The 27,152-nt window shown below is 42.3% G+C and overlaps 1 protein-coding gene across 2 annotated transcripts in view; it reads left to right on the top strand.

Moving 5' to 3' along the window:
* The window catches only part of GPR160 (G protein-coupled receptor 160), a 34,269-nt gene extending 12,266 nt beyond the window's left edge, over nucleotides 1-22,003 (top strand). The window contains exons 1-2 of one of the 2 annotated variants that reach the window (XM_082224581.1): nucleotides 11,958-12,129; nucleotides 20,158-22,003. In XM_082224581.1, coding sequence (XP_082080707.1) covers nucleotides 20,206-21,228 — 1,023 coding nt within the window. In that variant the 5' untranslated portion in view covers nucleotides 11,958-12,129; nucleotides 20,158-20,205 and the 3' untranslated portion in view covers nucleotides 21,229-22,003. Of the gene's footprint in view, nucleotides 1-11,957; nucleotides 12,130-20,157 lie in introns of those variants that run through there. The other variant, XM_082224582.1, reaches the window with a different exon arrangement.
* Nucleotides 22,004-27,152: the final 5,149 nt, after the last annotated feature.

The raw sequence follows: 27,152 nt of genomic DNA, 5'->3' as shown, positions 1-27,152 counted from the left end.
CCTGCCCTCTCAAACAGTAGTAGTAGTAGTAGTAGTTTCATTACTAAAACACTTCCTTCTGATCTGTTCATGCTGACATTACAGTGAGGAATACATTGCCCCTGTTCACATCAATGTGTCTGCAGAGTTGCATCTGGACTGCCAATATTTTGCAAGAGGCATTCAGTCACATTCTCAAAATTTAGGTTTCCACAATCGAAGTGGGTTGAAGTGCTCTGGCACAACACATTCACATATTTATTTATTTAGAGAAAAGCATACTTTTTGCAATTAGGGGAAATGATGGGAAAACGCACTAAAAAGCATGAGATACTAATAGATGGACAGGAAGACATATAACCTCCAGGCAAACAAACTGGGATGAGTGCTGCTTGTTGTACAAGCTCCCCACAAACCAGTCAGAATGAATGCTCAATAAAGGGTGGACACTGTATAGTCTCCACACACATTTTGTGCAAGCAAATCAGGATGAGCTGAAGGACTTCTACATCAACCAAGATGAGGCATATTATTACTGAACTTACTAATGGAGTAACTATTGCTGTTTGAGGGGATACAGTAGATGCAGATGTACCCTTAACTTGCCCACATCCTGATTTTCAGAGAAGCACTGTGGGACTGCATTAGAGTAGGTAGGTTTGGTGTGTGCATAAAAAGGGTTGCCAATTTCATTTTTGGCAGTGCTTCCTGCAGACATTCTGTCTCTTTTAACAGGTCAGTGGGCTGTATCCAACTATGTCATGCATGGTAGGTTAATTGAAATCAATGAACTTGACTAATGTATTTAATATATCTAGTTTGGCCCACAACTAGTAGTTTTAACATCACCTTCACAGAGTGCATAGTCCTGGTCAAATGCTTAATATATGTTTGTATCAGTCAGACACACCTATGCAGCTGGTTCATGGTTCACTTGTTTATGCAAACTGTGAGGTGGCGTTGATTTCAAGAACAAAATACAACTTCATTTGCTTCAACAATAAATCAGGAAGAGTGCTTTTGACAGAGTTTTGTTCCCATAGGACATTCTGCTGCCCAGCTACCAAGGTGAAGCTTTCCCCTGTTGTTGTTTTTTAAAGACTGTATCCTTAAAAGTAATCCCACACACTTACAGTTTTCAGAACTTGCTCTCCCTTAATGATTAATCCAATTTTTAGGGAGCCGTGCAGTTTCAAACCCTCCCCCAAGGCCAATAGAAATCTGAACCAAGTAATTTGACTCAGTGATAATTAATGACACAGGGTTATTATCTGAATACAAGACAGGGATCCCAAGCAGATGAAGGATTATCTGGGTTACTTTCAGATCTCAGGTATGCTCGTTCAGTACATCTGAACTGCTGAGAGCATCTTTGTATCTCCAACTTGCTTATTGCAGATAGGAAGAGTGCTGCACTGACCTGAGCATGGATGCTACATTTTAAACAGAAATATTAGCAAGAGTAAATCAATGCTACATCATATTTTCTTTCCACTATCTTATTGGATTTCCATGCTCCTAAGGGAGGCATCTGAAGCATGGGAAGGAAAAGTTCTATGCTTGCCAACCTTTTTCTGAATTTTTCTTTGTTCATTCATACCATTGGAGTACATGGTATTTACCCAGTTACAAAGGCAACATAGGTAGGTCCCGGCTCTCAATGTGCTTACACTCTAAGACAGATTGTGGAGCAGCAACGGAAAGAAGGAACAGACAAAAGAAAGCAAGGATGACCATAGGCAAACTGCATGTAAATGAGGGTGATGAGGACAAACAAAAGACTATATGGAAAAAGTGAGTTTTGGATTGTTGTGGACTTTAACTGTGTGTTATCTATACTTTTTCTATGTATACCACTCAGGGATCTCTTTAAGTGATCTATAAATTTTCTGTACACATATATATTACTGAATATATATATATAAAATATTATCATGAGCTAAACTGAAGAAGCATGAAAAACAACATGCTGTGCAGTTAAATATTCAGAACACACCATCAGCTTAAATAGCAGGAAATGAGCAGAGGTCTGTTCATTGCATTAGGCTAATCACCAGGGCTGAGTATGTTGCAATCTAGTAGTTGACACAAAGTATGAACAATTCCAGAGAACCTCCGGTTTAATTTTGAAAAGGAGAAAAAGTTCATTTTTAGAACTGCTGTAGGAAAAAAACTAGCAAAGAGCTTTTTCATGTTGCATCAGACTGTTCATGTACACTATCTGCCTGCTGCTGCTGCCTGTTCTGACTGGCAGCAACTCTCTAAGATACCAAGGCCACACTAACTGGGGTGGTGTGTCTTGTTTTGGGAGATGATGATGATAAGAATAATGATAATTTATATACTGAAAGATGGAGGGCACAGGAAGAAGGGGACGACAGAGGATGAGGTGGTTGGACAGTGTTCTTGAAGCTACGAACATGAGTTTGACTGTGGGAGGCAGTGGAAGACAGGAGTGCCTGGCGTGCTCTGGTCCATGGGGTCACAAAGAGTCGGACACGACTAAACAGCAACAACATATACTGCCTATACCTGGGGGGTCTCAGGGCAGTTCACAGAATAAATGCCACACTGCCCTGCAGCCTCCACTTTGTTCATCCCACTGTCCCTGCCACTGGTAGAGAAGAAGAAGCAGTGCTGATTTCCAGCAAGATCTCACCAGAAATTAGGGCTGCTTCTCTACCACAGTGGTGGGTGCCTGTGGGGGTCACCTTGGGGGCTTCCACCATCTGAGGCAGTTGCTTCACCCCGCCTCATGGATGGGATGGGCTTGCACACTATAAATTACAATGGGAACTCTGTTTACAGTGTAACATTACTAGAAAGCTTGGGAGGGGCTATTTATAGGAAGGATTGTGGGCAGGAAGTGGGTGCTTAACTTGTTCTCTGCTTATTGATTTATCACTGCAAATGCCATTTAGAAAAGTTTTGTCTTCAGTTTTTTTAAACCTGTCATGTGTGGGGAGAACCCTATAATAATAAATGGGGAGGGGATAGGAAACCTGGGGTTTTGACATAGGGGTGGCATATAATGATTGGATAGGAGTCTGTAAATAAACAAACAGCTGTCCCTCAGCTCTCCTTTCAGAGGTAAGAGCTGAAAGGCAAGTTCAGGAAACTGATCCAAACATGAGTACCGTAATAAAACTACATTGCATGCTAATGATGTAGTTTTTAATCCAGCACAATCTTTTTTTGCCCTTATGGATCTATTGAACAATTTTAACTCTCTCAAGATACAAAATTGCTTGATCAAAGTCCACATTACTGAATATACTTGATTTGATTAAAAAATGAAACTGAAGAATTGAAGAGCATAGCACAGCCCAGTGGTACAGTGACTGACTATGACCAGGACAACCCAGATATTCTTTCCTTTGTTTGATGTGTACCCCCCCTTTTATTTAAAAAACGGCTTTATCTGAAATAATGTTTACAGCAATAGCTGAAGACAATTTGGTAAAACTTGCTAAATATATTTTGTAGTAGCATGTTGCATTTTTAAATGTTTCACTTTTTGCATTTCTTTTGACATTTAGGCTTGTGTGCACATACACCTGAGTCTCCTAGGCTGCTTAGCCACAGACAAAAATCTCCTGACCTGAACTCCAACCTATGTTTCTGGGCCTCTCACATACAGAAAGAGGAGGAACAGAGCCGCTTTCTTGGCTTTTGCATTCTAGTAAATTCTTCCCTTATAGGTATTTAGGGCTACCTGGTTGTTATGGAAGTAAGAGGAAGTCCAACTTGCAGGCGGGTTAGGGAGTTACATAGCTCCTGGAACTATGTATATGAAAACATGGTATTAAATGACCACTTGAATAATTTTCTGTCTTAAAACAGGAATAGCGCTGTAGAGCAGCTTTGGAAAGCAGCAGTTAAACTAGTCCCCGCTATGCACCCATGCTTTTTGTATGGATCCATTTCCAGGTGGTACAAGGGAGTTGTGTTTGTGTGTGTGTGTGGGCAGATTCTTACTCTGCCATACTAAATTCATAATTAGTAAGAGTGTACCATAGAGGCCAAGTGCAGGAGAAGAGGATAATAGCTTGCTTTCATCTATTTTGTGGATTTTCATCATGGAGAAAACTTGGGCAGCAGCGGCAGAGAAACAAGCAGATTCTGCTCAAAGCTATGAAAGAGAAAAAAACAGCAGATTTTAGTTGCCTCCTCAGTTATCAGAGAAGCACAGGGCTGCTAACAATATAATATAATAAACATCGTAATAGTTTAATCACTGGCAAATCCAACACTGATAATTCTATACATAAAACAGCAGCAGCACTCAGCAGTACCTTGACCAAGAGACTTGGCTCCTATAACGTCTATAAGGCCTGGACAAATAAATGTATCTAAAGCACGCAACAATAGAATTACAGTTCTGACCTAGTCACCGTGTGTCATTTGGCAGGTGCTGAAAACTTTGCTTTTTAGGAAAGCTTTTAAAACTGCTTCTACTACCACCACTTTTGCTGTGTTCAATATACTTTGCTTTGATTATGATGATGTGTTTACTTTGTTTCTTCACCTCCTTGCTGCTTGTGTGGTTTGTGGTTTTTTAAAAAATGGTTTATTCCCCCCCCACTCTGCTTTATTTTTGTATTTGCTATTTGTAAATTGCCTTGGAGACCCTTTGAATCTCAATAAATAAATAAATATTGGGTTTACATACTAAAGGATGATGTGCAGCTTTTCCACTTCCCTCCTGTAGTGTCTAGCAACAGCTGTCACGTAACTCTTTCCATTTTTAAAATATATTTCTATTAATATGTTTCTTTTCTATTATTCCCTTCCTTTGATGAGCGTAGGGTGGTATACATAGATTTTCTCCTTTAAACATTTATCTCCATAACAACCCTGTGATGCAGATCAAGCTAACTGAGATGTGTGTTTTCAGGACCCACTCTATTACAGTGACTGTAATTTGTCTTCACTGTTTAATACTAAATTTCAAATTGTTGTAGCCTGCCCTGGGACTTGCTGGTGAAGGGTGGGTAATAAATCTAGTAGCTGTGGTGGTAGTAGTAGTAGTAGTAGTAGTAGTAATAGTAGTAATAGTAATAATAAATCACTGGCCCAAGTTTCATAGCTGAGTGACAGTTTGAGCCTGAGTCAGTTTTAGTCCCTACAAATTGTGTGAAGAAAGTCATTTCCTGTAGTTTGTTCTCTGTGCAATGCAATCCTAGCTGTGTCTTAACTGAGTAGAGCTATTCAATGAGGAGGGAACTTTATACATACGCATAAGCAGACTCGTCTTTTCTGTTTAGGATGAGCACTAGCGCTGAAAACAAGCTTTGACACTAAACCCTCATAAGCCTGGGTTGAATTATGTCTTGTATTCTGGTATCCTTTTAACGTGCCACTCACCCACTTTCTTTATCTCTATACCTTCCTGCGTTTCATCTGGGTTCTGTAACATCACAACAAATAAGGCAGTGGTTATAAAGAAGATGAAATTAAATGGACCAGAAAAAAACAGTACAGTAAGGAATGGATGGTTTCTGTCACTATAGTCAATTCTGCAACCTGTGTAAGTTGTGCAAATCAAGGAAATGTGCATGATTCATTTTCTTCTCTAAAATTTATTCTGGTTATGTTATGGAGATAAGCAAGGACCTTTGCAGGCTCCTTTGGTTTAGGAGGCATTTGCCCATACACATTGCTCCCATCCCGCCTGTCATGGGACATATATAGAGTCTATAGCAGCTAGGGGAGGGTAATGGGCAGGCCATAGTCAGTGTACAGTTCCAGCTTAAGTACAATTAATAATTCAAATTATCATTCAAAGCAAGGGGAATGTCAGGAATAAATAGAAATGATAGAAAAAAGAAAATATATATTAAATATATATATTTATATATTTATATTAATTATATATATATATATATATATATATATGCAGGTTTTGGTGTCTTCGGGTGTCTTCCCGTGTAAGAGTCGGGGTGTCTGTGCGACGTTTCGACGAGGTCTCACTCGTCATCTTCAGGCTGGTGCTTTCGGCTTCTTGTTACTGGAACAGAGCAGAATCTGGTGTTTGAGTTCCTATAAATACTGTTGAGGGGTGTGGTGTATAGCCTCCAACGTTCTGGGCAGAGAGGAAGTTCCTAGATTAGTGTGCCTCTTCTTCTTTTGTTCCTTAATTACTTGAGGGATATCTTGAGTGATTTCATGAGTGATATTCTGACTACCACTGGGTGGGTCATTAAGTGTAGATTAGTTGCTAAAGCTTTTGTGTCTTGACCTCTTGAGCTTGTGAAGAGTTTTTCTGAGAAGATGGCTGTGCTGCATTTAGTTGTGCTCTGGCTTGGCTTCGTGTATAGGGGCGAGCTGTGGTTTTGTGCCTTGTGCCAGCCAGATCTGTGTAGGGATTGCAGGGGGGTGCAGCATCCGGAGGTGCCACTATAGTTTGGCTACTGGATGGAGTCTGTAATATGTCTGTGGAGAGGGTCTGGGTTTGGGTCTGGTGTGGTTGATTGGTGACGGCGTTCTGTGTGCCTCTGGTTCTGGTGTCGGTTTTTGTGGGGAGGGCTAATTTCCAGATGTCTGGAAATTGTTGTATCTCTCTTCACTCAAGTGCCCATTAATGAAGCCTTGACAGCCATTCAAAACAAATACAACCCCCCCAAATACATCCTGGACCTGACCAACCACTGCCTAACCAACACGTACTTCATCCACAATGGACAAAGATACAAACAGATAGAAGGAGCACCTATGGGATCACCCCTCTCACCGGTCATCGCAAATTTGTACATGGAACACTTTGAAACCAATGCTTTAGACAAGTCAGAACACAAACCCAAACTTTGGCTCAGATATGTTGACGACACCTTTGTAATTTGGCCACACGGGAAAGAAAAACTAGATAGCTTCCTCACACATCTCAACAGCCTACACCCCAAAATACAATTCACTATGGAAATAGAAGACAACAACCAACTCCCCTTTCTTGACGTCCTAATCTACAAAAAACCTGATGGCTCCCTAGGACACACTATCTACCGGAAAAAAACACACACCAACCGCTACTTACATGCACAATCACACCACCACCCTGCACAAATAAACTCCGTAGCCAAGACTCTCATCTCCAGAACCAAACGCCTGGCTGACAAAGACCACTTGACAACTGAGTTACAGAATCTCTCAAATGTGTTAATCGCCAATGGATACCAGAAAAACAGGGTTACAAAGCTAATCCAAAAAGAAACACCCCCCAAAAACCAAGACACAGAAGAAAACAATGGCATGGCCCTCCTTCCTTATATCAAGGGCACTACAGACAAAATCAGCAAAATCCTCCATAAACACAATATCAAAACAGCCTTCTGCACCAACCAAAAAATAGCCAATATCCTCAGAAACCCAAAAGACAAAATCCAGCTGGAAAACCAAGGGGTCTATGAAATACCCTGCAAAGTCTGCCCAGCCACGTACATTGGACAAACAAACAGACGAATAAATGCACGTATCGCAGAACACAAGAATGCCGTCAAAAAAGAAGAAAAAACTTCCTCTCTTTTCCAACACATGAAAGAAACAGGACACGAAATTAATTTTGCAGATTCCAAATTGCTCTTTAACATGGAACATCACCACAAGAGAATAATCATGGAAGCCATCGAGATAGAGAAACACCCTCACAACATGAACAAGCGTGACGACACGTCCCGCCTGCCAGACATCTGGAAATTAGCCCTCCCCACAAAAACCGACACCAGAACCAGAGGCACACAGAACGCCGTCACCAATCAACCACACCAGACCCAAACCCAGACCCTCTCCACAGACATATTACAGACTCCATCCAGTAGCCAAACTATAGTGGCACCTCCGGATGCTGCACCCCCCTGCAATCCCTACACAGATCTGGCTGGCACAAGGCACAAAACCACAGCTCGCCCCTATACACGAAGCCAAGCCAGAGCACAACTAAATGCAGCACAGCCATCTTCTCAGAAAAACTCTTCACAAGCTCAAGAGGTCAAGACACAAAAGCTTTAGCAACTAATCTACACTTAATGACCCACCCAGTGGTAGTCAGAATATCACTCATGAAATCACTCAAGATATCCCTCAAGTAATTAAGGAACAAAAGAAGAAGAGGCACACTAATCTAGGAACTTCCTCTCTGCCCAGAACGTTGGAGGCTATACACCACACCCCTCAACAGTATTTATAGGAACTCAAACACCAGATTCTGCTCTGTTCCAGTATATATATATGCTTTCGTAGATTTTCACGGGTACAGGAATGCAGGTTTTGGTGTCTTCGGGTGTCTTCCCGTGTAAGAGTCGGGGTGTCTGTGCGACGTTTCGACGAGGTCTCACTCGTCATCTTCAGGCTGGTGCTTTCGGCTTCTTGTTACTGGAACAGAGATGACGAGTGAGACCTCGTCGAAACGTCGCACAGACACCCCGACTCTTACACGGGAAGACACCCGAAGACACCAAAACCTGCATATATATATATATATATATATATATATATATATATATATATATAATATATTTTAAAAACATTTATAAATATTTAAAAATATTTATAATATTTAATATAATATATATTAAAAATACCAGTCAAGTTATCCTGAAGGGTTTATAAGGAACTCACTAGTGATGCTGACAAGGGGAAATAGTAATTTCTGTTCAAGCACAAAATAACCTATGGCAGAAAAAGGCTCGGCTGTTTGAAACATAGGGTGTAAGTGCCAAGCAGAAACTCAAGAACAATTCTGGAATATGTCCAATTAACCCTGCAGGTTAAGGAGTGGACATTTCTGATAACTAGGTGGGGAAATGGGAGTGAAAAGATTCCTCGGTGTTGTTTGCTGCTGTAATGGCTTTAGAGTACCAAGGACTACACTGAATTTATGAAGGAAGTTTTGTTTTGTTCAATGGAAATTATTCCTATGCATAATTATTTGGAAGTAACATCAACCAAGTTCAAAGGGACATAGTGTGATTAAACTTGCATCCTAAACATCAGCCTTCCAGAATCTGATAGTGGAGTTTGGGACTAGGATACTGAAATTAGGGATAGGGGTAGTGCCCCCTTCCTAGTATTAACAAATATATTTACAAAAAAGTAACAACTTCATAGGTTAGCTGCCCAAAGATCATTATTCTTGTCAGACATTTATTCCAGTTTTCCCTTGCCAGAGGGACTCCTTTGCTCTTGGATTGAAATTCTAAAACTGCATCAAATCCAGTTGCAACTTGTTAAAAACCGGTATTTTGTTGGAGGACAACAGATGAGAGTTCTGCCAGTTTGGTTCTGGCAACTCCACATTTGAAAATGGAAATGTGCAACACTATGAGAGGACTTTGTTTAGAAGATCTGGCCAAGTTATTCAAAGAGCCACATGAGGTCCATTTGGGGAAAGGGCTTCAGCTTTGGGAGATAAAAGTTAGGCAAAGCAAAGGGACACGGCTAAACGAGGTGCAAAAATGTGAGACAGATACACTGGTCCCTAGGCCAGGACTTAGGTCCTTTACCCCTTTGAAATAATAAAGTCTGGGCAAAGTTGATGAAGCAGCAATATTTTATTGAAAATAAACACTTGCAAGTGGTTGACCTGAAAAGGCAGGCACACACTCTCTTATCAAAAACATGAATGTTTACCATATTTTTTGCCCTATAGGACGCACTTTCCCCCCTCCAAAAATGAAGGGGAAATGTATGTGCGTCCTATGGGGCGAATGCAAGCCTTCGCTGAAGTCTGGAGAGCGAGAGGGGTCGGTGTGCACCGACCCCTCTCGCTCTCCTGGCTTCAGGGAGCTATCCGCAAGCCTTGGGAGCCCGTGGGAGTTCCCACCGGGCTCCCAAGGCTTGCGGACAGCAGCCTGCAGCCCAAAACCTGGGGAGCGCAGCGGAGCGCGCCCCGGGCTTCGGGCAGCTCTCCACAACCCTTGGGAGCCCGGTGCGACTTCCCGCCGGGCTCCCTAGGCTTGCGGATAGCAGCCTGTTCTGGGGGCTGGGCTCAGGGGAAGCTCGGGCTTCCCCAGCCCCGCGCCTGGGGGGGGAAAAATAATTTTCCCCCCTTTATTCCCCCCCCCAGAACTAGGTGCACCCTATGGGGCGAAAAATACGGTAAACCTTTTCCCCGAGCGCAAGTCCCTCCTTTGCCGCCCACTAGGAAGGGGCGTTCAAAGTTCAACACCTATCATGTCCGTCTATTGCTATATAAATCCAAACCTCCACCCCCTCTTTCATCCCCCAAAGCCCCTTATTTGGTTAATTTTTCCCATTCCCCAAAGCCCCTAATTTGGTCAAGCCTCTGTCCCCTTCATACTGTTTTAGAAATAAGGCTAGGTTCCTTTATTTCACTGAAGTGTGTGACAGCGTGACCTGTTTCAGCTACCTGTTTTGCAAAAAGCCCCTGGCCACGGTTGCTAAAGATACTCTATTTCTTCAGAACAACTTATCTTTCTCAAAAAGTTCCCAGCCTCAAGGTTGCGAATGAAACAACACCCAAAGAACATGTGACCACAGCTAGTTTGAAATATGCTACCAACAGCTACTCCACATCCTGGCTGCAATTTTCCTATAGCCTTACACACCCCTGCTGCAATTTTCTTAAAAGCCCTATGATTTACACGATTAATAAAAACATTTTCCTTTTCTGCAGGAGCAAACCGAAAAGACAACATATACATTTCTCACAAAAAGTCTCAGACTATAAGGTTTGAATATTTCAACTATAAAGATCACCGCATAACTGGGGCAAGTTGCTCATTCTCCCAACTGATATTATATCTCCTTATCTCACTCTGCACACCCACATCCTTCTGCTTTTCTCTCAGATAAAAATGATGGGTGTGCTGCTGATGGGATCCAGCGAGCAATTTTATTGTTAAGGAGAGGGTGAGGTGGGAGATCAGGGCTGCCCAAACGTACCCATTGCTTATGCAGGGCTGGCCCACCCATTAGGCAAGGTGAGGCAACCGCCTCTGGCAGCAGGATCCACAAGGGCAGCAGCAGCAGCAGAGCCCCATGATGTAGGTATTTATTTCCCACCTACCCACCCTTGTTCCTGATGTAAAAAAGGTAAAGGTCCCTCACGCCTCTTCCCTGGTGCTCAGAAGGGCGCCATTTTGTGGTTCGCCTCAGGTGCCAAAATGCCTTGGGCAGGTGACATTTATGCCAGAGAGGCTTTGTTGCGAACGGCGTTCCCTCAGGGGTGAGGTAAAACCTATGAAATGTGGGCAGAGAGCAGGTTGTCGGAGGGGGAATGTATTCGTTATATTTCTTCCCCACCCGTCTGTGGCGGCGAAGGCCACCAGAAGCGGCTCAAGACCACGGCAGAGACGACCAAGTGCTGAGGGAACGTGTGGGGAAAGTCTTTCCCTCCTTTAAAAATAAATAATAATAATATCCATGCGAGACGGCTAATGCGATATAAACTGATCAAGACGTTAGCCCCCTTAGGGGCGCTCAAAATCAGACAGCGGCTTCGATGGACGAGTTAGATTAAACGCCACATGAAACAGGCCGAGAAATCAACGACCAGAAGGCTCTGAGGGCGCTTCCCTCTCTGCCTCCGAGCCTCCACCGTCAGACCGGTTCTGCTCGCGGAGCGAGGCCCGCGAAGCCCCACCCAGGGCCGCCTTTGGGAGTGGCCGCCAGCCAAGCGGCGGGCACCTTTATCCTAGGCAGGCAGCCCGACCGCCTGCTCGCTCGCTCGCCCTCCCGCCGAGCCCAGCGTCTTGCTGGGTCACGGCGTGGGGCTTGGGTGGGTGGCCGCCTGCAAGTTAAAAGTGGCCGCCGAAGGAGCTCGCCCGCCTTCCTTCCCGCCCCACGCGAGCTGAACTCTGAAGACCCGCCCTTAATCCGAAGGCTCGCTTTAAGAGATGACAGCGGAAGATCGGCTTGCGTGTTTGACAGGGTTTCCTCTGAGTCGGGAACCTCCTTTGGGCGCGAGGGATTCGTGAAGAGGAGAGTGCTTCTGAGCGCGTGTAGAGTGCGTCTCTCTCTTTCCAGGGAGCCTAGGTTCGCGTGTGAATTCTGATATAGACAGGCATGAGCCTCTAAATTTAGAAACTTAAGGATTTATGGAAGGCGGGGGTGAGGGGGGAAATGTCCTTTTTTTGGTCCAGCCCTCCTCCTGATGTGCTATCTTGCCTAGAAACTGAAGACCGCTTAAGACAGGTGAGTTCCTGCTTTATGCTCTTTAACCAACTGCGCAGCAGGCAAAAATGGCAATAGGTTAAGCTTCTGTGTGGATCGTGAGAGTTACCGGTAAATCGGTTAGATTTCTGCTTGCCAGGCAATGGCTGAATACGCATGACCTCTGGAAGGAAAAGGTTGCTTACCAGTTGAGTTGTGGCAATGTAGGTGAAAACAAAAGGAGATGATCTGACAAAATAACACTCAGGAAATGTGATCACAAAGGTGTGATTAGGGTCAAATGACATGCGATGGGTAGTTGTAACTTTGTTTAGGTTTGATTTTGATTTTTTAAAGGGACCCCTGACCATTAGGTCCAGTTGTGGCCGACTCTGGGGTTGCGGCGCTCATCTCACTTTACTGGCTGAGGGAGCTGGCCATGTGGCCAGCATGACTAAGCCACTTCTGGCGAACCAGAGCAGAGCACGAAAACGCCGTTTACCTTCCCGCCGGAGCAGTACCTATTTATCTACTTGCACTTTGATGTGCTTTCCAGCTCCTAAGTTGGCAGGAGCAGGGACCGAGCAACGGGAGCTCACCCCGTCGCAGGGATTTGAACCGCCAACCTTCTGATTGGCAAGTCCTAGGCTCTGTGGTTTAACCCACAGTGCCACCCACATCCCTCTGACCCCTGTATAGCAAAGGTGCATTTATGAATCTGCCTAACCAGCACAAAAAAAATCTGAGTCCTTTAAGGGTATTTATACCTGGATGAGTTGAAGCGTCACCTGCCGGAAGGTGAAGAAGAGGCCCAAACAAAGGTGTTATAATGTGGTTTGAGTCGTTTGTAATAAGTAAGAAAACTGAGTGCATTCTACCCGTATATAATTTGTATACATTCTGTCCTTGACATGGCCTGTTATTTAAATGCTTAATAAACACAAAAACCTAAAGTGCCTGATCCTCCTTTTTCAAAACTGCATTTTATCAGCTGTCCAACTGCACAATTCGCCCCCCAACTCCACCTTTTGTGCCAAACTACACTAACCCCACCTGCTTAGAGACTGCTTTACCCTTCCAGCTGCTTTTCTATTGAAAAATCACTCACCTCCACTTCAGCTGCTTTTCTTGGTGTGGGGAGAGCAAGCTAGACTTGAACCTTTCTCCCTGGTCATTTTTGTGTGTACACAATATGATTTTGTATGGATGGAAATTGTTAGCCCCCGCCTTGCAGTCTGAAATAGTATTCCCCGTACACAAATTTTATCACCTCAGAGAGAACAAGATATTTGGTCTACATGAGGCCCTATTATCACCCCATCTGCCTTGATGTGAGACCCAGTGTTGTCTTATTTTGTGGCTCCCAATTGCACACTTAGCTCTTTAACTCCCCTCCACTGATATGAAAATAACCTCCACTTCTCCCTCCCACTCCCCTGACTCCTCCCTCACTTCATTCATAGGCGTGTATTCCCCTTTCTCCTTTACACAACTGAGGCAAGATCACTTCCTTACACTTCATGTTATGATGGTTGCTTCAAACGTCATGAAAACCCACAATTTACATAAGTACTTTCTATTTAAGACCTTTTCTAGGTAACTGTTAGTAAGTAGGTTGTTTCTAAAAAATTGTTTGCGACTTGCTTGGTGTCTGACACTTCCACGAGTGGCTTTTTGCATGTGCTGTACACTCATGTCATGCTTTCCTTGGAGGAATCAGAATAATCACATAATTTGGAATAAGAAAACGGTGTAAAGCACATGACTTGAAGAAAATACTGCTGACCAGTCTTATGAGCTTCTGAAAATTTGATGTTGACATCAACAACCCTTTTCTAGTCAAGGGAGTTTAGTTTGTGTGGCAGTGAGAAATTTATTTATTTTACAAGCCATGTACAACAAGAGAAAATGAGTTAAAATACAAGTTTTAAAAACAATAGAACCATCCCTGCAAACTCTAAAAACAACTGTTTCTACATATGTACAATTAATATTCCATAAATGACTGAGTCACACCTCAGGGAAAGGCTTCTTAAACAAAAATGTCTTCAGTAGGCACCATTGTGCTCTAGGTTAACAGTAATGTCTGATTGCCCCATCAAGGACTCTTAATGATTGGGTTCTTCATGCCATTACTAATCATATTAATGTGAATGTTGGCCTCTATTGAGATTTGAATCTATTTCTCCAGTTTAACATTGCAAACTCAAAACAGCTTATTGCCCTATAATGAGCAAGCTAATTAAGCAATGGGCTAAGGGTGAGACTCCATCCCACTTTTGAAAGGTTTAGTTGGGTTCTGCAGTACCCCTGTGGAGAAGCTGCATGAGGTCCTCTACAGATAGGTTTCTTTGTGACCACCGGTTTTGGTCGAGCTCTGATTCGCATAGTGAATAGCTCTGATTCACCACCATAGCTCTGATTCACCAGACAATCAACTGGAAAATTTGTACGAGTTTAAATTTGTTTTAGTTTATACTATTGTGGTTTTCACTGTAACTTTTTTAGTGGTAATTCTATTGTTTTGTTTTATTTTTTTATAAACCACTTCAAGGTTCTTTTTACAATCAAGTGGTATATAATCATGTGAAGTGGGCACACATGAAGTGGGCTTTCTTGCAGAGGACCCAGTTTCACACTTTTGGCTCACATTTCAGTGTCTGTTGGTCAGGATGGCCGTTTATCACCCTCAGTACTGAAGGCAATATGTGGGAGAGTGCTTTCACACTCCTCTTTGTGAGCTTCTCATAGGTATCTGGTTGGTTGCAGTGGGAGCATAAACCTGGACTTTATAGGCATTTGGCCTGATCCAGCAGAGCTTTCCTGATTTTCTTAATTTATCTGTTTGGTGAATGGAGGGACTCACACTGCTTTTTCACAAGGCTAGTGTAGGATGGCCCTGGGTAAAAGTATGAACCATATCTGACTATGTTCATTGGTATAGTGGGTAGTCTGGATTACTTAGAGGTAAAGGTAAAGGTACCCCTGCCCGTACGGGCCAGTCGTGTCCGACTCTAGGGTTGTGCGCCCATCTCACTTAAGAGGCCGGGGGCCAGCGCTGTCCGGAGACACTTCCGGGTCACGTGCCCAGCGTGACGAAGCTGCTCTGGCGAGCCTGCACCAGCACAGCACACGGAAACGCCGTTTACCTTCCCGCTATAAAGCGGTACCTATTTATCCACTTGCACTTAGGGGTGCTTTCGAACTGCTAGGTGGGCAGGAGCTGGGACCGAATGACGGGAGCTCACCCCGCCGTGGGGATTCGAACTGCCAACCTTACGACCAGCAAGTCCTAGGCACTGAGGTTTTACCCACAGCGCCACCTGTGTCCCTCCTGGATTACTTAACCTGAACTAAAAATGCCACATCTTGTGTAGGCGCCCCAAGGACACATACTCAGAATTGCATAATATTCTGTTCCATAGTCTTCTGTATCCATGTGTAGTTGAAGACTGAATTTTTCCAACTCTTTCAGTGCCTGCTTTTGAAGCGATTATACCAGATGTTGGATTTGAGTATGGGACTAAGAGTATAATCCCGTACCTGCTTCCCACTGCAAATGGAGTCATCCCTTTTATGCAGGCCTAGTTTGCCCTAGAATATTCCCCATTGCCTAACAAATCCAAACCTTTCCTCATAACACCATTATCACATCCATTGCACTGAGACTGAAAGTTCTGTCTGTGTAGCTCGCCCTGTGTATGGAAGCAGTAGCATTGCATAGAAACTACCTTGGAGAACCTTGTTTTTAAACATACTTGGTCCTTAGAGTTCCTTTTTTTAATAAATATTTTATTAAGGATTTTCTTGTTTTACAGAAGTAAGTGTAATGCCTCATATTTTTTCCATGTAACATTTTTACAAATCTGTTTCATTTGTTGAGACATTGGGGGGGGGGGAGAAAAAAAAGGGGAAAAAAGGGGAGTGGAGGGAGGGAAGATGGGTGGGGTTGGGGTTGGGTGGCGATGTTTCTATTATGCTTAATGTATGTAGAGTTTGGTGTCAGTGTTGCTTGTGTTGTTCGCTTGTGTTCCTTGGTGGTGAGAGAGGTTGGGGTTGGCCTAGGGTGTGGTTGTTTATTCCTTGGAGTTCCTTATACAGTGGTGCCTCGCAAGATGAAAAGAATCCGTTCTGTGATTCTCTTCGTCTAGCGGTTTTTTCGTCTTGCGAAGCAAGCCCATTGACGGATTAGCGGATTAGTGCTATTAGCGCTATTAGTGGCTTTTAGCGGCTTATTGGATCAGCTGATAAGCGGCTTAGCGGCTTAGAAAAAGGGGGGGAGGGGAAAAAACCCGCAGGAACTCGCAAGACATTTTCGTCTTGCGAAGCAAGCCCATAGGAGATTCGTTTTGCGAAGCACCTCCAAAATGGAAAACTTTCGTCTAGCGAGTTTTCTGTCTTGCGAGGCATTCGTCTTGCAGGGCACCACTGTATAAAATGCTGGAGGCCTGACCAGGGTGAAGATCAAAATGGTCTCAATCAGCTACATCTTATGACATTTACCCAGCACTGAGATGTTAATATAAACAAAAGCACATGGACCATCATGTGCTGTGTATAATGCAAGAGTTCATTCTCATCTAGTAAATAGACCATTTTCTCTAAAAAAGGAGGATATCTAGTAAATATATATCCTCCTTTTTAGAGAAAATGGTCTACAACGTCCAAAATCTTGCCTGGTCAGGTCAACTGTCTTTCCCTATCCAACAAGTTAATTCAGAGCCTATTCATACAGTCAGTATAAAATGAGATAACCTTTGATTTGTTTAAACATTCAAGAGATGAATCAGAAGTTAAACTAAACTGAAGGAAACTTGACAGCTGCAAACTTGGTCATAACCAATCTCCTTAAGCCATGAAAGCAACAGATTGAATGTCTCCAGCCTCTTCCTACTCCCTTACAATCTGCTTGCAAATCAAACAAAACAAAACAAAACAAGGCAAAACAAAATAAGCATTTGGTCAGGATCCAAAGAAGTGATACATGCATGCCAAGGAGACAACATAGCCGGAGCCTCATTTGTTGCTTTTGCAGCAGCTGATCATATTGGTGAAGAAAAGACAAGCCACAATCATTTGCTTTTTCCCTATGGAAACTTATGGTGACAACCATGAATGATGATGCTATTCCATAATGGCTCTTACACATGATAGAGTCTTTGGATCATGCTATGTGTCTGTCAGGGTCTTTGTCTGTCATGGATCACTTTCTTATTTCTCCTTAGGATAGGGAGACCCTGAGTTCAGCAGTAGGGCAAAGAGAATAATAAATACTAGAGCATCAAAAATACTAAACGCAATTACAATAAACACAATAAATAAAAACAGAAGGCTTTATAAGTTAAATCAGCACTTTAAATTGAGCCAGGAAACTAAATGGTAGCTAATGCAGTTGTTCCAGAATTGGTATTTTATGTCCAGACTGCTCTGTCCCTGTCAACAATCTAGCTGCCAAATTCTGTGCCATCTGCAATTGCTGCAATGTCTTCAAAGGCAGCCCAACATAGAATGCATTGCAGTAATCCAACCTAGAGGTTACTAGAGGTTACCAGAGCATAGACAACAGATGTTAAGGCTATCCCAGTCCAGATAGGGGCACAGCTGCATCATCACTAAAAAGCTGGTGGAAGGCATTCTGTGCCACTGAGGCCACCTGAACCTTAAGCAACCGTGACAGGTCTAGAAGTACCCGCAAGCTATGTACCTACTTCTTTGGAGGGAATGTTACCCCACCCAGAGCCGGCCGTATCCAACCCCTTCTGGTTTAGAGAACCACTTACTAACAGTGCCTAAGTCTTGTCTGGAGTTTAAGTTTTGTTAAATAAAATACGGTAAATGGGGGAAAATTTAAAGTCAATATTTCATCATTATTCACCCTATCTAGAGTATGGAAATAGTCATACTGAACTACTTTGTTGAAAGGGTTATTGCGTGGCCCTGCTTTGGACAGTAATGCTTCTGTTTAATAATGGTAAATTTGTAAGCTGCCTTGAATGATAAGAGGCACAAGGTGGTGTGGGTATAAGGAAGGAAGCTTTGGTTGATCGTTTGACTCTGAGAAGGTACTTTCCCTCTAGGTTAGACTGCCTAGTAGTCCTGCTTTGTTTGCTCCCCACTCCCCAGCTGTTCACAGTCCTCTATTTTTATGCATCTTAAAGGACTTTTCATGCTGTGAAACTCATCAAATCAAGAGAATTGTACACTTGCTTTTTTAAAAGTGTAAGACTGCAATATTGAGGGAAACAGAATTCTGCAGCGGAACGGGACTCGAAAATACTCAGTTTTGTTGCCTTCAAGAGTACAAACACCTGATGTTTCCATTTTAAGCCTTCCAACACAATGGCATTCCTCTAATAGGAATAATCTATGCAAATAAAATGGCTCTTGTGATTTGACCTCGTGAACAGAGTTTTAATGCTGCCCAAGCCTTTTAGGCTGAGTCATAACATTTTAAAAGATAGGAGCGAGGAGCAGGATGGGGGGCGGGGAAGGTTTATAATAGAAATGCTGACACAAGAGTGGCTGAAAACAACTGTTTGAGCCAGAGGTGGTGGGGTCCAGGTCTTTCTTTGGATAAAGGCTGCATTATTCAAGAGTTAATGCCACTGACCTCATTCCTGCTGACTGCAGGTTCTGACTGATAAGGCTGCACCCACCGAGATCAGTGACTTGGTTGAACAGTGGCTACAACATGATGTTCTGCTGGCCTGCAGGATGCGCATCACAATGTATTTTGGTTGACCAAGGGTCTGATTCAGTATAAAGCTGAGAGGTATACATAAATTCATAGACTAGACGATATAAACAAAATATACATGCCCTTTTCTTGCTTCCAAACCCTTCCATGGTTCTATTGCCTTGTGATCTCATGATGCTGGTCAATACTAGGTCAGTGAATGGACTCTGGCTTTGGTTTTCTGCACTGAATTGGATTATGGTGATCTTAGAGTGGAGGAACTTTCTATTGTTCAGTTGTCACGGTCAGATTACTACCTGGTAAAGTTTAGACTTGCTGGAAGTCAGAGACTCTGCAGGGGTGGGGGACTGAATAAGTGTTGCACCCCAGGAGGCTGATGGATCTGGATGGTTTCCTGATGACTCATACAAACCTGCCTGGGTTTTGAGATCTTCAGGGGAGGCCTTCTCTTGTTCCCACCACCCTCACAGGCATGCTTTGTGGGATCATGGGACAGGGACTTCTCGGTAGCTGCTCCCAGTCTTTGAAATTCCCTCCCCAGATAAGCTAGACTGGCTCCCTCCTTGTCCTTCTGCTGGCAGGTGAATACTGTTTTGCTCCATCAGGCTTTTGTGAACCGACTGCCTTTAATAGTAACTTTGTTAATAGGTTTGGTGTCTAGCTCTGAGCCTTACTGTCAAGATTGCATGTACAGAGCTATTTCCCATTTGGGGCTATGGTTTCTTTGTTGAGAAACAAAACCATCATTTCTGACAGTGCACGTCAAGAAACAGGGCAATGGTGTTTTCAGTACTGGGAAATGGGGCTGATTTTTGGGTCCGTCTCAGCCTAGCATTGTTTGTTTTGATTGGCAATGTCTCTTAAAGGTCTGAGGCAGAGGTGTTTCTAGTGGTGCTACTTGACTTTAAAATGGAGATGCCAGGGATTTAATATGAGACTGCATACATGCAAAAGCTTCACCACTATGCTTTCCTAAATGTGATGAGAGCAAAACACAAGACATCTTGGTTTTCTGTGTTTATTCTCTTGACAAGTGAGGAAGGCAGGGAAAATGAAAGAATGGCAACATATGAATATGGCATGATTTAAAGCCTGCTGGATAAGAAAAGGAAAAATTTTATATGGATTCCTCTGGCAGTGGGTTGATTGTGCAATATCTTTTAATATGGATAGATATACCCGATTTTGTGGAGGCGTCGCAGTTGTGGGATCCCTTCCCTGGAGGTATTGATCAGCATCCCCCTTTGTTCTTAGGAAGTCTTTGAAAACATATTTTATTCCAACGAGCTTTTAATGTATAGCTTGTACTGCTATTTTAATTATGTATCTAAGAATCTAGAAATAACTAACCAACCCTTGTTTTTATCTTTTAGGTATGTGTTGGAAATAAAGTTCAATAATACTCAACTCCATCCAAAATAATGGCTGCCATTTTCTGTGAGAACTGTTCCTTTTCATATTTTCAACATGGCCAAGCCTCCCATCATTCTGAAGCTAGTGGAGCTCTTCTGCTCATCATGCTTGGGAAAGTCATGCTCAATCTATTTTTGTTACAAGTCCGAAAACCAAATCTCCGTGAGAGTTATATGGGCTATTTCTGCAATTCGCTAGCCTTTGTTGACTTTGTGCTTCTAGCAACTATGTCCTTCATTGCCTGTTTTCAGGATTTCATGCTTTTAGGCGTCCGATTTACTGTGTATCATATCTGTCTTCTGGCTCAGATAGCAGCCCTTGCCTATGGAATCTTATTTTACCCAGTTTCTTTTGTAGCTGGTTTGGATTACTACCTTACAATAACCCAAACTTCCAAGCGTCCTAACATGTGTTGGCGATCACTATACACAGTTGCTGTTGCCTTCACGTGGATTTCAGTTCTCTGTTATGTTCTGAATCTTCCAGGCAGCTCTATAGGACTTGAGGTAAGCCATTCCAATTCTGCCTACCAGTGCCCTTTCTACACCAGCAGTCAGAGCTACTGGCTGACGGTAGGCATGCTGTTTATCATATGCCTGGTTCTTGTATTCTGTTGGTCAGAAGTTGTGGATATGGTGAAATCAATTAAACTAATTTCCATCGAGAGAGAGGTTGTTTTGTTCTTCCCTTATATGCCTGAGTACAGCCTCAGAGACTCTGCGAAGCATTTTTTGACAAGACTTATTATCTGCTTTATTGGCACTTGGGCACCATTTGTGCTCCTTCAAATGCTAATCCTGTTCCTTGGTGCAGAGATTCCTGCTTGCATAGAGATGAACGTTCCCTGGCTTTATTTTGCCAACAGCTTTATTATTGGAATCGCATTTTGGGTCAGGCGCTGCCAGATTGAAATGACAGAAGAGACTTGGGATGTGGATCCATTTGTCAGCTGGGAATTCTGCTTTGCCCCATTCAACTGCCAAGATGAAGAAAAAACTCAAAAGCCCACCACCCAAAGTTTAATCTGTTAGCAAGCAGCTGCGAGAGGTGAATATTGAGTTACCATAATAGCTTGGGGGAAGATTGTATTATTCTGCAACATTTGTAAACTTTTGTAGGTTTTTTTGGGGAAGGGATCACTAATATGTGTATGTGAGTGGTGCTATAATGTAATTGTGTACTGTTTACCAAGTTGGATTTCCAGTATGGGTGCTTACTTCAAAATAATGACAAATTACTGTCAAAGGTGCCCAACAGTGTTGTTTGTAATAATAACCAAATTCTGCCCTCATCTCATTCAAGGCTCTCAGATCCAGTGGAGGCTACCATGGACGGAAGGAGGCAGTTGTTGAAATTTTCACCTTTCTCTTGCAGCCCTCAATGCCACCTTCCCTGCTCCCACCAAATGCTGTCCCAAAGGTTTCCTCAACCCTTGGAACAGATTTGGGGGTGGGGGCAAGGGCTGTAGAAGGAAGGGGGAATAATAGAAAATTGCCTCCTAGCGCCCCTCCATGGAAGCCTCAACTGGATCAAAGAGCTTCTATGAATGGTTGGGAAAAACACCAATGGCTAAAATGTTTTGATTTGAAAGACAGTTAAATTGATCTTTTAATCCTTGATGATACCTGATGGGCGTGTGTTTTTATATGTTTTATTACAAATATTGTGTATGTGTGCTTTAAATTCTATTTTCCCTCTCTGGTTATTTGCAGGGGGTTATTGGGTTGTTCTTGCTTTTATTTTGATTATATATTTTGTGTTTTTATATTGTATAGGGCGGTATATAAATAAATATAAATAATTTTATTACACAGTGTTTGAGCAACATACTTGAAATAAAGTAATCAGTGGCTGTCACTCTTCCCTCAATGTGAAAAAAGACATCAAACTAGACAAATGGAAGTAGCTTTTATTTCTGCAGCACTGTATTCACACTTTCAATGTAAAGTTCAACTATAAACCAAGTTGGTGATGCTGTAGGTCAAATATTTAACCCCACAGGAAGCAAATATTACCACATAAGAATGCTCAATTTAAAAAAAAGTGTGTGCCAATAACAAAAGGTGCAATTACAAGCAAATTGAAGCAGCAATAGTATAAGGTGCTTTGATTCATCCTTTGTATAATCTGATTATTCATGGACAGATTTAATAACAAGTAAATTTTACATCACTCCTACAGACCATAACAAATATGAGAATCTAAAATTCATCCACATGCTATGTAAATATGAAAGTGCTTTTTATATAAAAAGGATACATATAGATCAATTTTTACCGAAATCACTGTGTGGCTTATTCTTTAAATGTAAAAATGATACAGCTTAATTAGGGGAAGGATAATTTTTCAAAACTTTCACTGGAAACAATGAAAGTGCCAAATTGTTGCTACATATGCTTAAACCACTTGTTTAGGAAAATCGAAGTACCATTCCATGATACAAACACAGACGTACATATATTATTATTATTTATCGAATTTATATACCGCCCTGTACCAAGAGGTTTCAGGGTGGCTCACAGAATAAAATCAAAATATAAAACCACAAAATACATAATCAAAATAAAATCAACAACCCAATAACCCCCCCTCCCCAAAACCCCACATTTTAAAAGGGCATAGGATGTCAATCCAATCAACCAAAGGCCTGGTTAAAAAGGAACATTTTTACCTTGCGCCTAAAGATGTATAATGAAGGTGCCAGGCGAACTTCCCTGGAGAGAACATTCCACAGATGGGGAGCCACTGCAGAGAAGGCCCCGTTCTCATGCTGCCACCCTCTGGACCTCTCAAGGAGGCACACAAGGAAGTGTGATTAATTTTACACAAATTTATATGCAAATATACTCAAAGTCCCATTGTCTCTCAGCCTCACACAAATTTACTAATTCCTCACATAACCCTTGTCTCTGTTGGCTTTCATAGATGTAACAAAAGAGAAGAGAGGGAGAAATTACCCTGGAGAAATACAAAAATGGGGTTCAGAACATAAAGAATTTAGTTTACAAGCTTATAAATTGTAGTTAAGTACTTTATCTGCTTAAACAGCATTTTCAGATATTAGTGCAATAGAAGAGGCAGTAAAGTTAAGATTATGTTTCATCTATTTACTGGTTCACATAACAGAAAAGGGTAAAGAACACAAAATGGTCATTTTTCAGAGTCAGAAATGTTTAAGGGCATAGGGCCAATTTTATCCTATTGGTTTTTTTGGAGAGCACGGTACTTTTGTCAATCTATATAACTAGACACCCATAGAGAGGAAGTATTAACATATTTATAAACCCAACAGATTTATGAAAGGGCAGTATAACAGAGGTACTCTAGCATCAGATGTTTTAAAAGACCATGGATATGAACAAAAAATCCAGAAGTATGTGGAAGAAATATTTCCTAATACAAATGAGATTATATATATAATAAAGAGTTAATATATATATTCAGGTTTTCCCCAATGGCACTGATTCCAGATGATCTTGCTTAATTAAGGTGCCAGTTTGAACATATTGATCCTGGCATTAGAAAACCATATTTAGCTGGAACCAACATTGGGCCGGGACGCGGGTGGCGCTGTGGGCTAAAGCCTCAACGCCTAGGGCTTGCCGACCGAAAGGTCGGCGGTTCGAATCCCCGCGGCGGGGCGCGCTCCCGCTGTTCGGTCCCAGCGCCTGCCCACCTAGCAGTTCGAAAGCACCTCCGGGTGCAAGTAGATAAATAGGTACCGCTTACCAGCGGGAAGGTAAACGGCGTTCCATGTGCGGCTCTGGCTCGCCAGAGCAGCGATGTCACGCTGGCCACGTGACCCGGAAGTGTCCCCGGACAGCGCTGGCCCCCGGCCAATAAATGTGAGATGGGCGCACAAACCCCACAGTCTGTCAAGACTGGCCCTTTCAGGCAGGGGTACCTTTACCTTTACCTTTAACATTGGGCCAACATTCTCCCCCTTCCTCAAACTGCATGCCAACTTTAGTACTTTGATCATAGGATCTTTAATCACAAATTCCCATAAGGTCTGAAATGGGGAAGTATTATTGTAATGTCAGTTTGCTAACAAAGATCTAAAACCACAGGAAAAAGTCGAGAAAGGCTAAGGCTACTTAGGGGACAGCTTGTAGACCACTTACATGGGGTTCTTTTATCTTTTAGTTGTTAGGACACAACAAAGGTTGAAATCTTGTGCTATATGAGGCTTTCATTTACTATAACAGACTAGCTTCAGACACACGCAGGGAACTTTCTCTTACTATTGCAAACAATCTGTTTTTTATGCCTTCATTAGAATCATATTTACTGAAATGTAAACTGTTCATGTTTACTTAGATTTCACTGATAACATCAGAAAGAACATATTTTAGAGTAAGCATTTTTTATTAAAAAAATTACATGCAAATGTTATGGGAAGAATATGTCAATTTGCATTTCAGGAGTGAATATTTACTTTACAGATTTGTGTGAAGAGATAATAACACTGGTGATGAAATATGATGTAAGCTGCTTGTTTATAACTAACTTAGTGCTGCAAGGGAGCTGCAGTTTAAGGGACTGTTCTATCCTGTTAGAGAAAATGAAGGATGTGAAGTAACTTCCATCAAAACTGCACCCAGGACTTGCTTTGCCATCACTCCATTGCTAATGTCCTTTCGCCATTCTCCTAAAATACTGCCTGAGTCAAGTATGACACTTCTCTTCTCCATATACAATAGCTTTAGCCAAGATTTGTTAGTCTGTGTTTAAACCCCTCACATGTCCTTACTCCCAGGATAATGTCAGCAGGCATTGATGCTTGGCTATCTTAACTGCCCAACAAGAAGGTGATCCCATGGAGTTACTCAAACGTAACAAGCATCACTTGGTGCATCACTGATGGGGAGATTATGCAGGTGAATCAAATGATTCTCAAACACTGAAAGGCACTTGAGCCCTCACTCTGGCTCATGTCCTTAATTTTGTTTTAAATATATCAAAAGGCAGTTTTCTATGCCCTTTTCCTGCAGATGACTCCATCACATATACCTGATGCATATTTACATTGCACACTTGTGAAGTCTACTGTCAAGTCTCCATGGCTGTTTACAATCATGGGATTTTAGCCCACATCAATACAAAAAGGTCGAACACTGTGACAAGTCATTAAACTGACAGCGATGAGGGGTGGCTGCTACTACTACTATTACATCTGGCGCCATTTGACATTTCTATTCCTATTACAGCTTGGTATATGGAAAATAGCCATCTAATGTAAAAGTGTTCTGGAGTGTCAGGAGTATAATTTTGTGCAGTCTGTGCCTGAAACCCACATGGGAAATATGCTTTGTCCTTGTGCAGATGCTTGCTAATCTATGAGGAAGACCTGAGGTGTGGCCAACTCAGGTGGCACAGTCTATAAATGATAAGATTGCCCAGAATAGTAGTGCAAGTTTCTGTGTGACTTGGTACATGCTTCTCCCAAACACCTTCAAGCAAACTGTTTCTTGTAGTTCCCATAAGATTCTAAACCTCGCAACTAACAGTGACTGGACACAGCCCAAGTACGACTCAGATTTCTAACTTCTGTAAATGCCATCACTTGACTAGAATCAAGGATGTGATCCAAAGAGGCAGGGAATTTTATTAAAAGGAGAAAACATTGTATTTACCTTAGGACTAAAATTTAAAATACTCCATACTAAGCCTGTAGCTTCAGTAAATAGTCCCCAAACTATCAATGCAACCAATCAAACAAACAAACAAACAACCAATGCAAATTACCACTTCCCATTTCACATCCTGTTCTTTTAGAAGCTGTACAGTGGTGCCCCGCAAGACGAATGCCTCGCAAGACGGAAAACTCGCTAGACGAAAGAGTTTTCCGTTTTGGAGGTGCTTCGCAAAACGAATCTCCTATGGGCTTGCTTCGCAAGACGAAAATGTCTTGTGAGTTCCTGCGGGTTTTTTCCCCTTTCCCCCCTTTTTCTAAGCCGCTAAGCCGCTTATCAGCTGATCCGATAAGCCGCTAATAGCGCTAATCCGTCAATGGGCTTGCTTCGCAAGACGAAAAAACCGCTAGACGAAGAAAATCACAAAACGGATTCTTTTTGTCTTGCGAGGCACCACTGTACTTGAGTACAAAATGTAAAGTGAGAATTAGCCCTGAAATGCTGACGCTGATAATGGTGCTGATAATTGCAAGCAAATAATGTGCTTCCACTTGTTGCTGTATTCACACAAGCACTGAAGATCACTTTTAACAAGCCTTGTGCAATTATTTCTGGGCATCCCCTAAATGCTACAAGCACTACTAAAGGAATCTGAAATCCAAGTGCTATTCCTAACTGGAGGGCAGGATTGAAGCTCAATAACATGTAGTCCATACATGTCCATGTTGCTCCATACAGTGTTAAAATGTCTTCAAGAACACACACCTGCCCCCTTACAAATTACCCATCTTAAAGAATAAATACTAATTATATCCACATCATGATGAGTAACACTTAAAGGCAAACTGAAACGAATTCATTCACTCAGGGCCCAAACTAGCCTATTATATCAAGCTATGAAAACCACTTTAGTTTCTCACTTGATCGTGCTCCTTTTCATGCTGCTAGGAATCAGTGTTTTAGAGTGGCAATTCCCAGACTCTGGGAACTTCCTGCCCATTGCCTTTAGGCAGGTGCCTACACTGCCTCTTTTCAGAGCCTAAAACCTTTTCTGTTTAAGGAAGCCTACCTAGACATGCAAAGTTGATGTGTATTTTAATCAGTAATTCTAGCTCATAACGTATATTTTTAACTCCTTAATTATAATTTGATTTTTTTAAAAAAAGAATTATTTTAAGCCTTACCTTTATTAACTAATTAGTGTATAATTCTGTAACCTGCTTAGGGGTTTCATTTATAATTAAGTGGCATACAAACTTGGTTAAATTAAGAGGGAAACTCCAGAGCATACACAGGAATGGCTTGTGAAACATTGCCTT

The sequence above is a fragment of the Podarcis vaucheri genome (assembly GCF_965113315.1).
Source record: "Podarcis vaucheri genome assembly, chromosome: 5".
Lineage (NCBI taxonomy): Eukaryota > Metazoa > Chordata > Lepidosauria > Squamata > Lacertidae > Podarcis > Podarcis vaucheri.
Note: the sequence above shows the minus strand (reverse complement) of the source record. Positions and strands in the feature narration are given on the sequence as shown.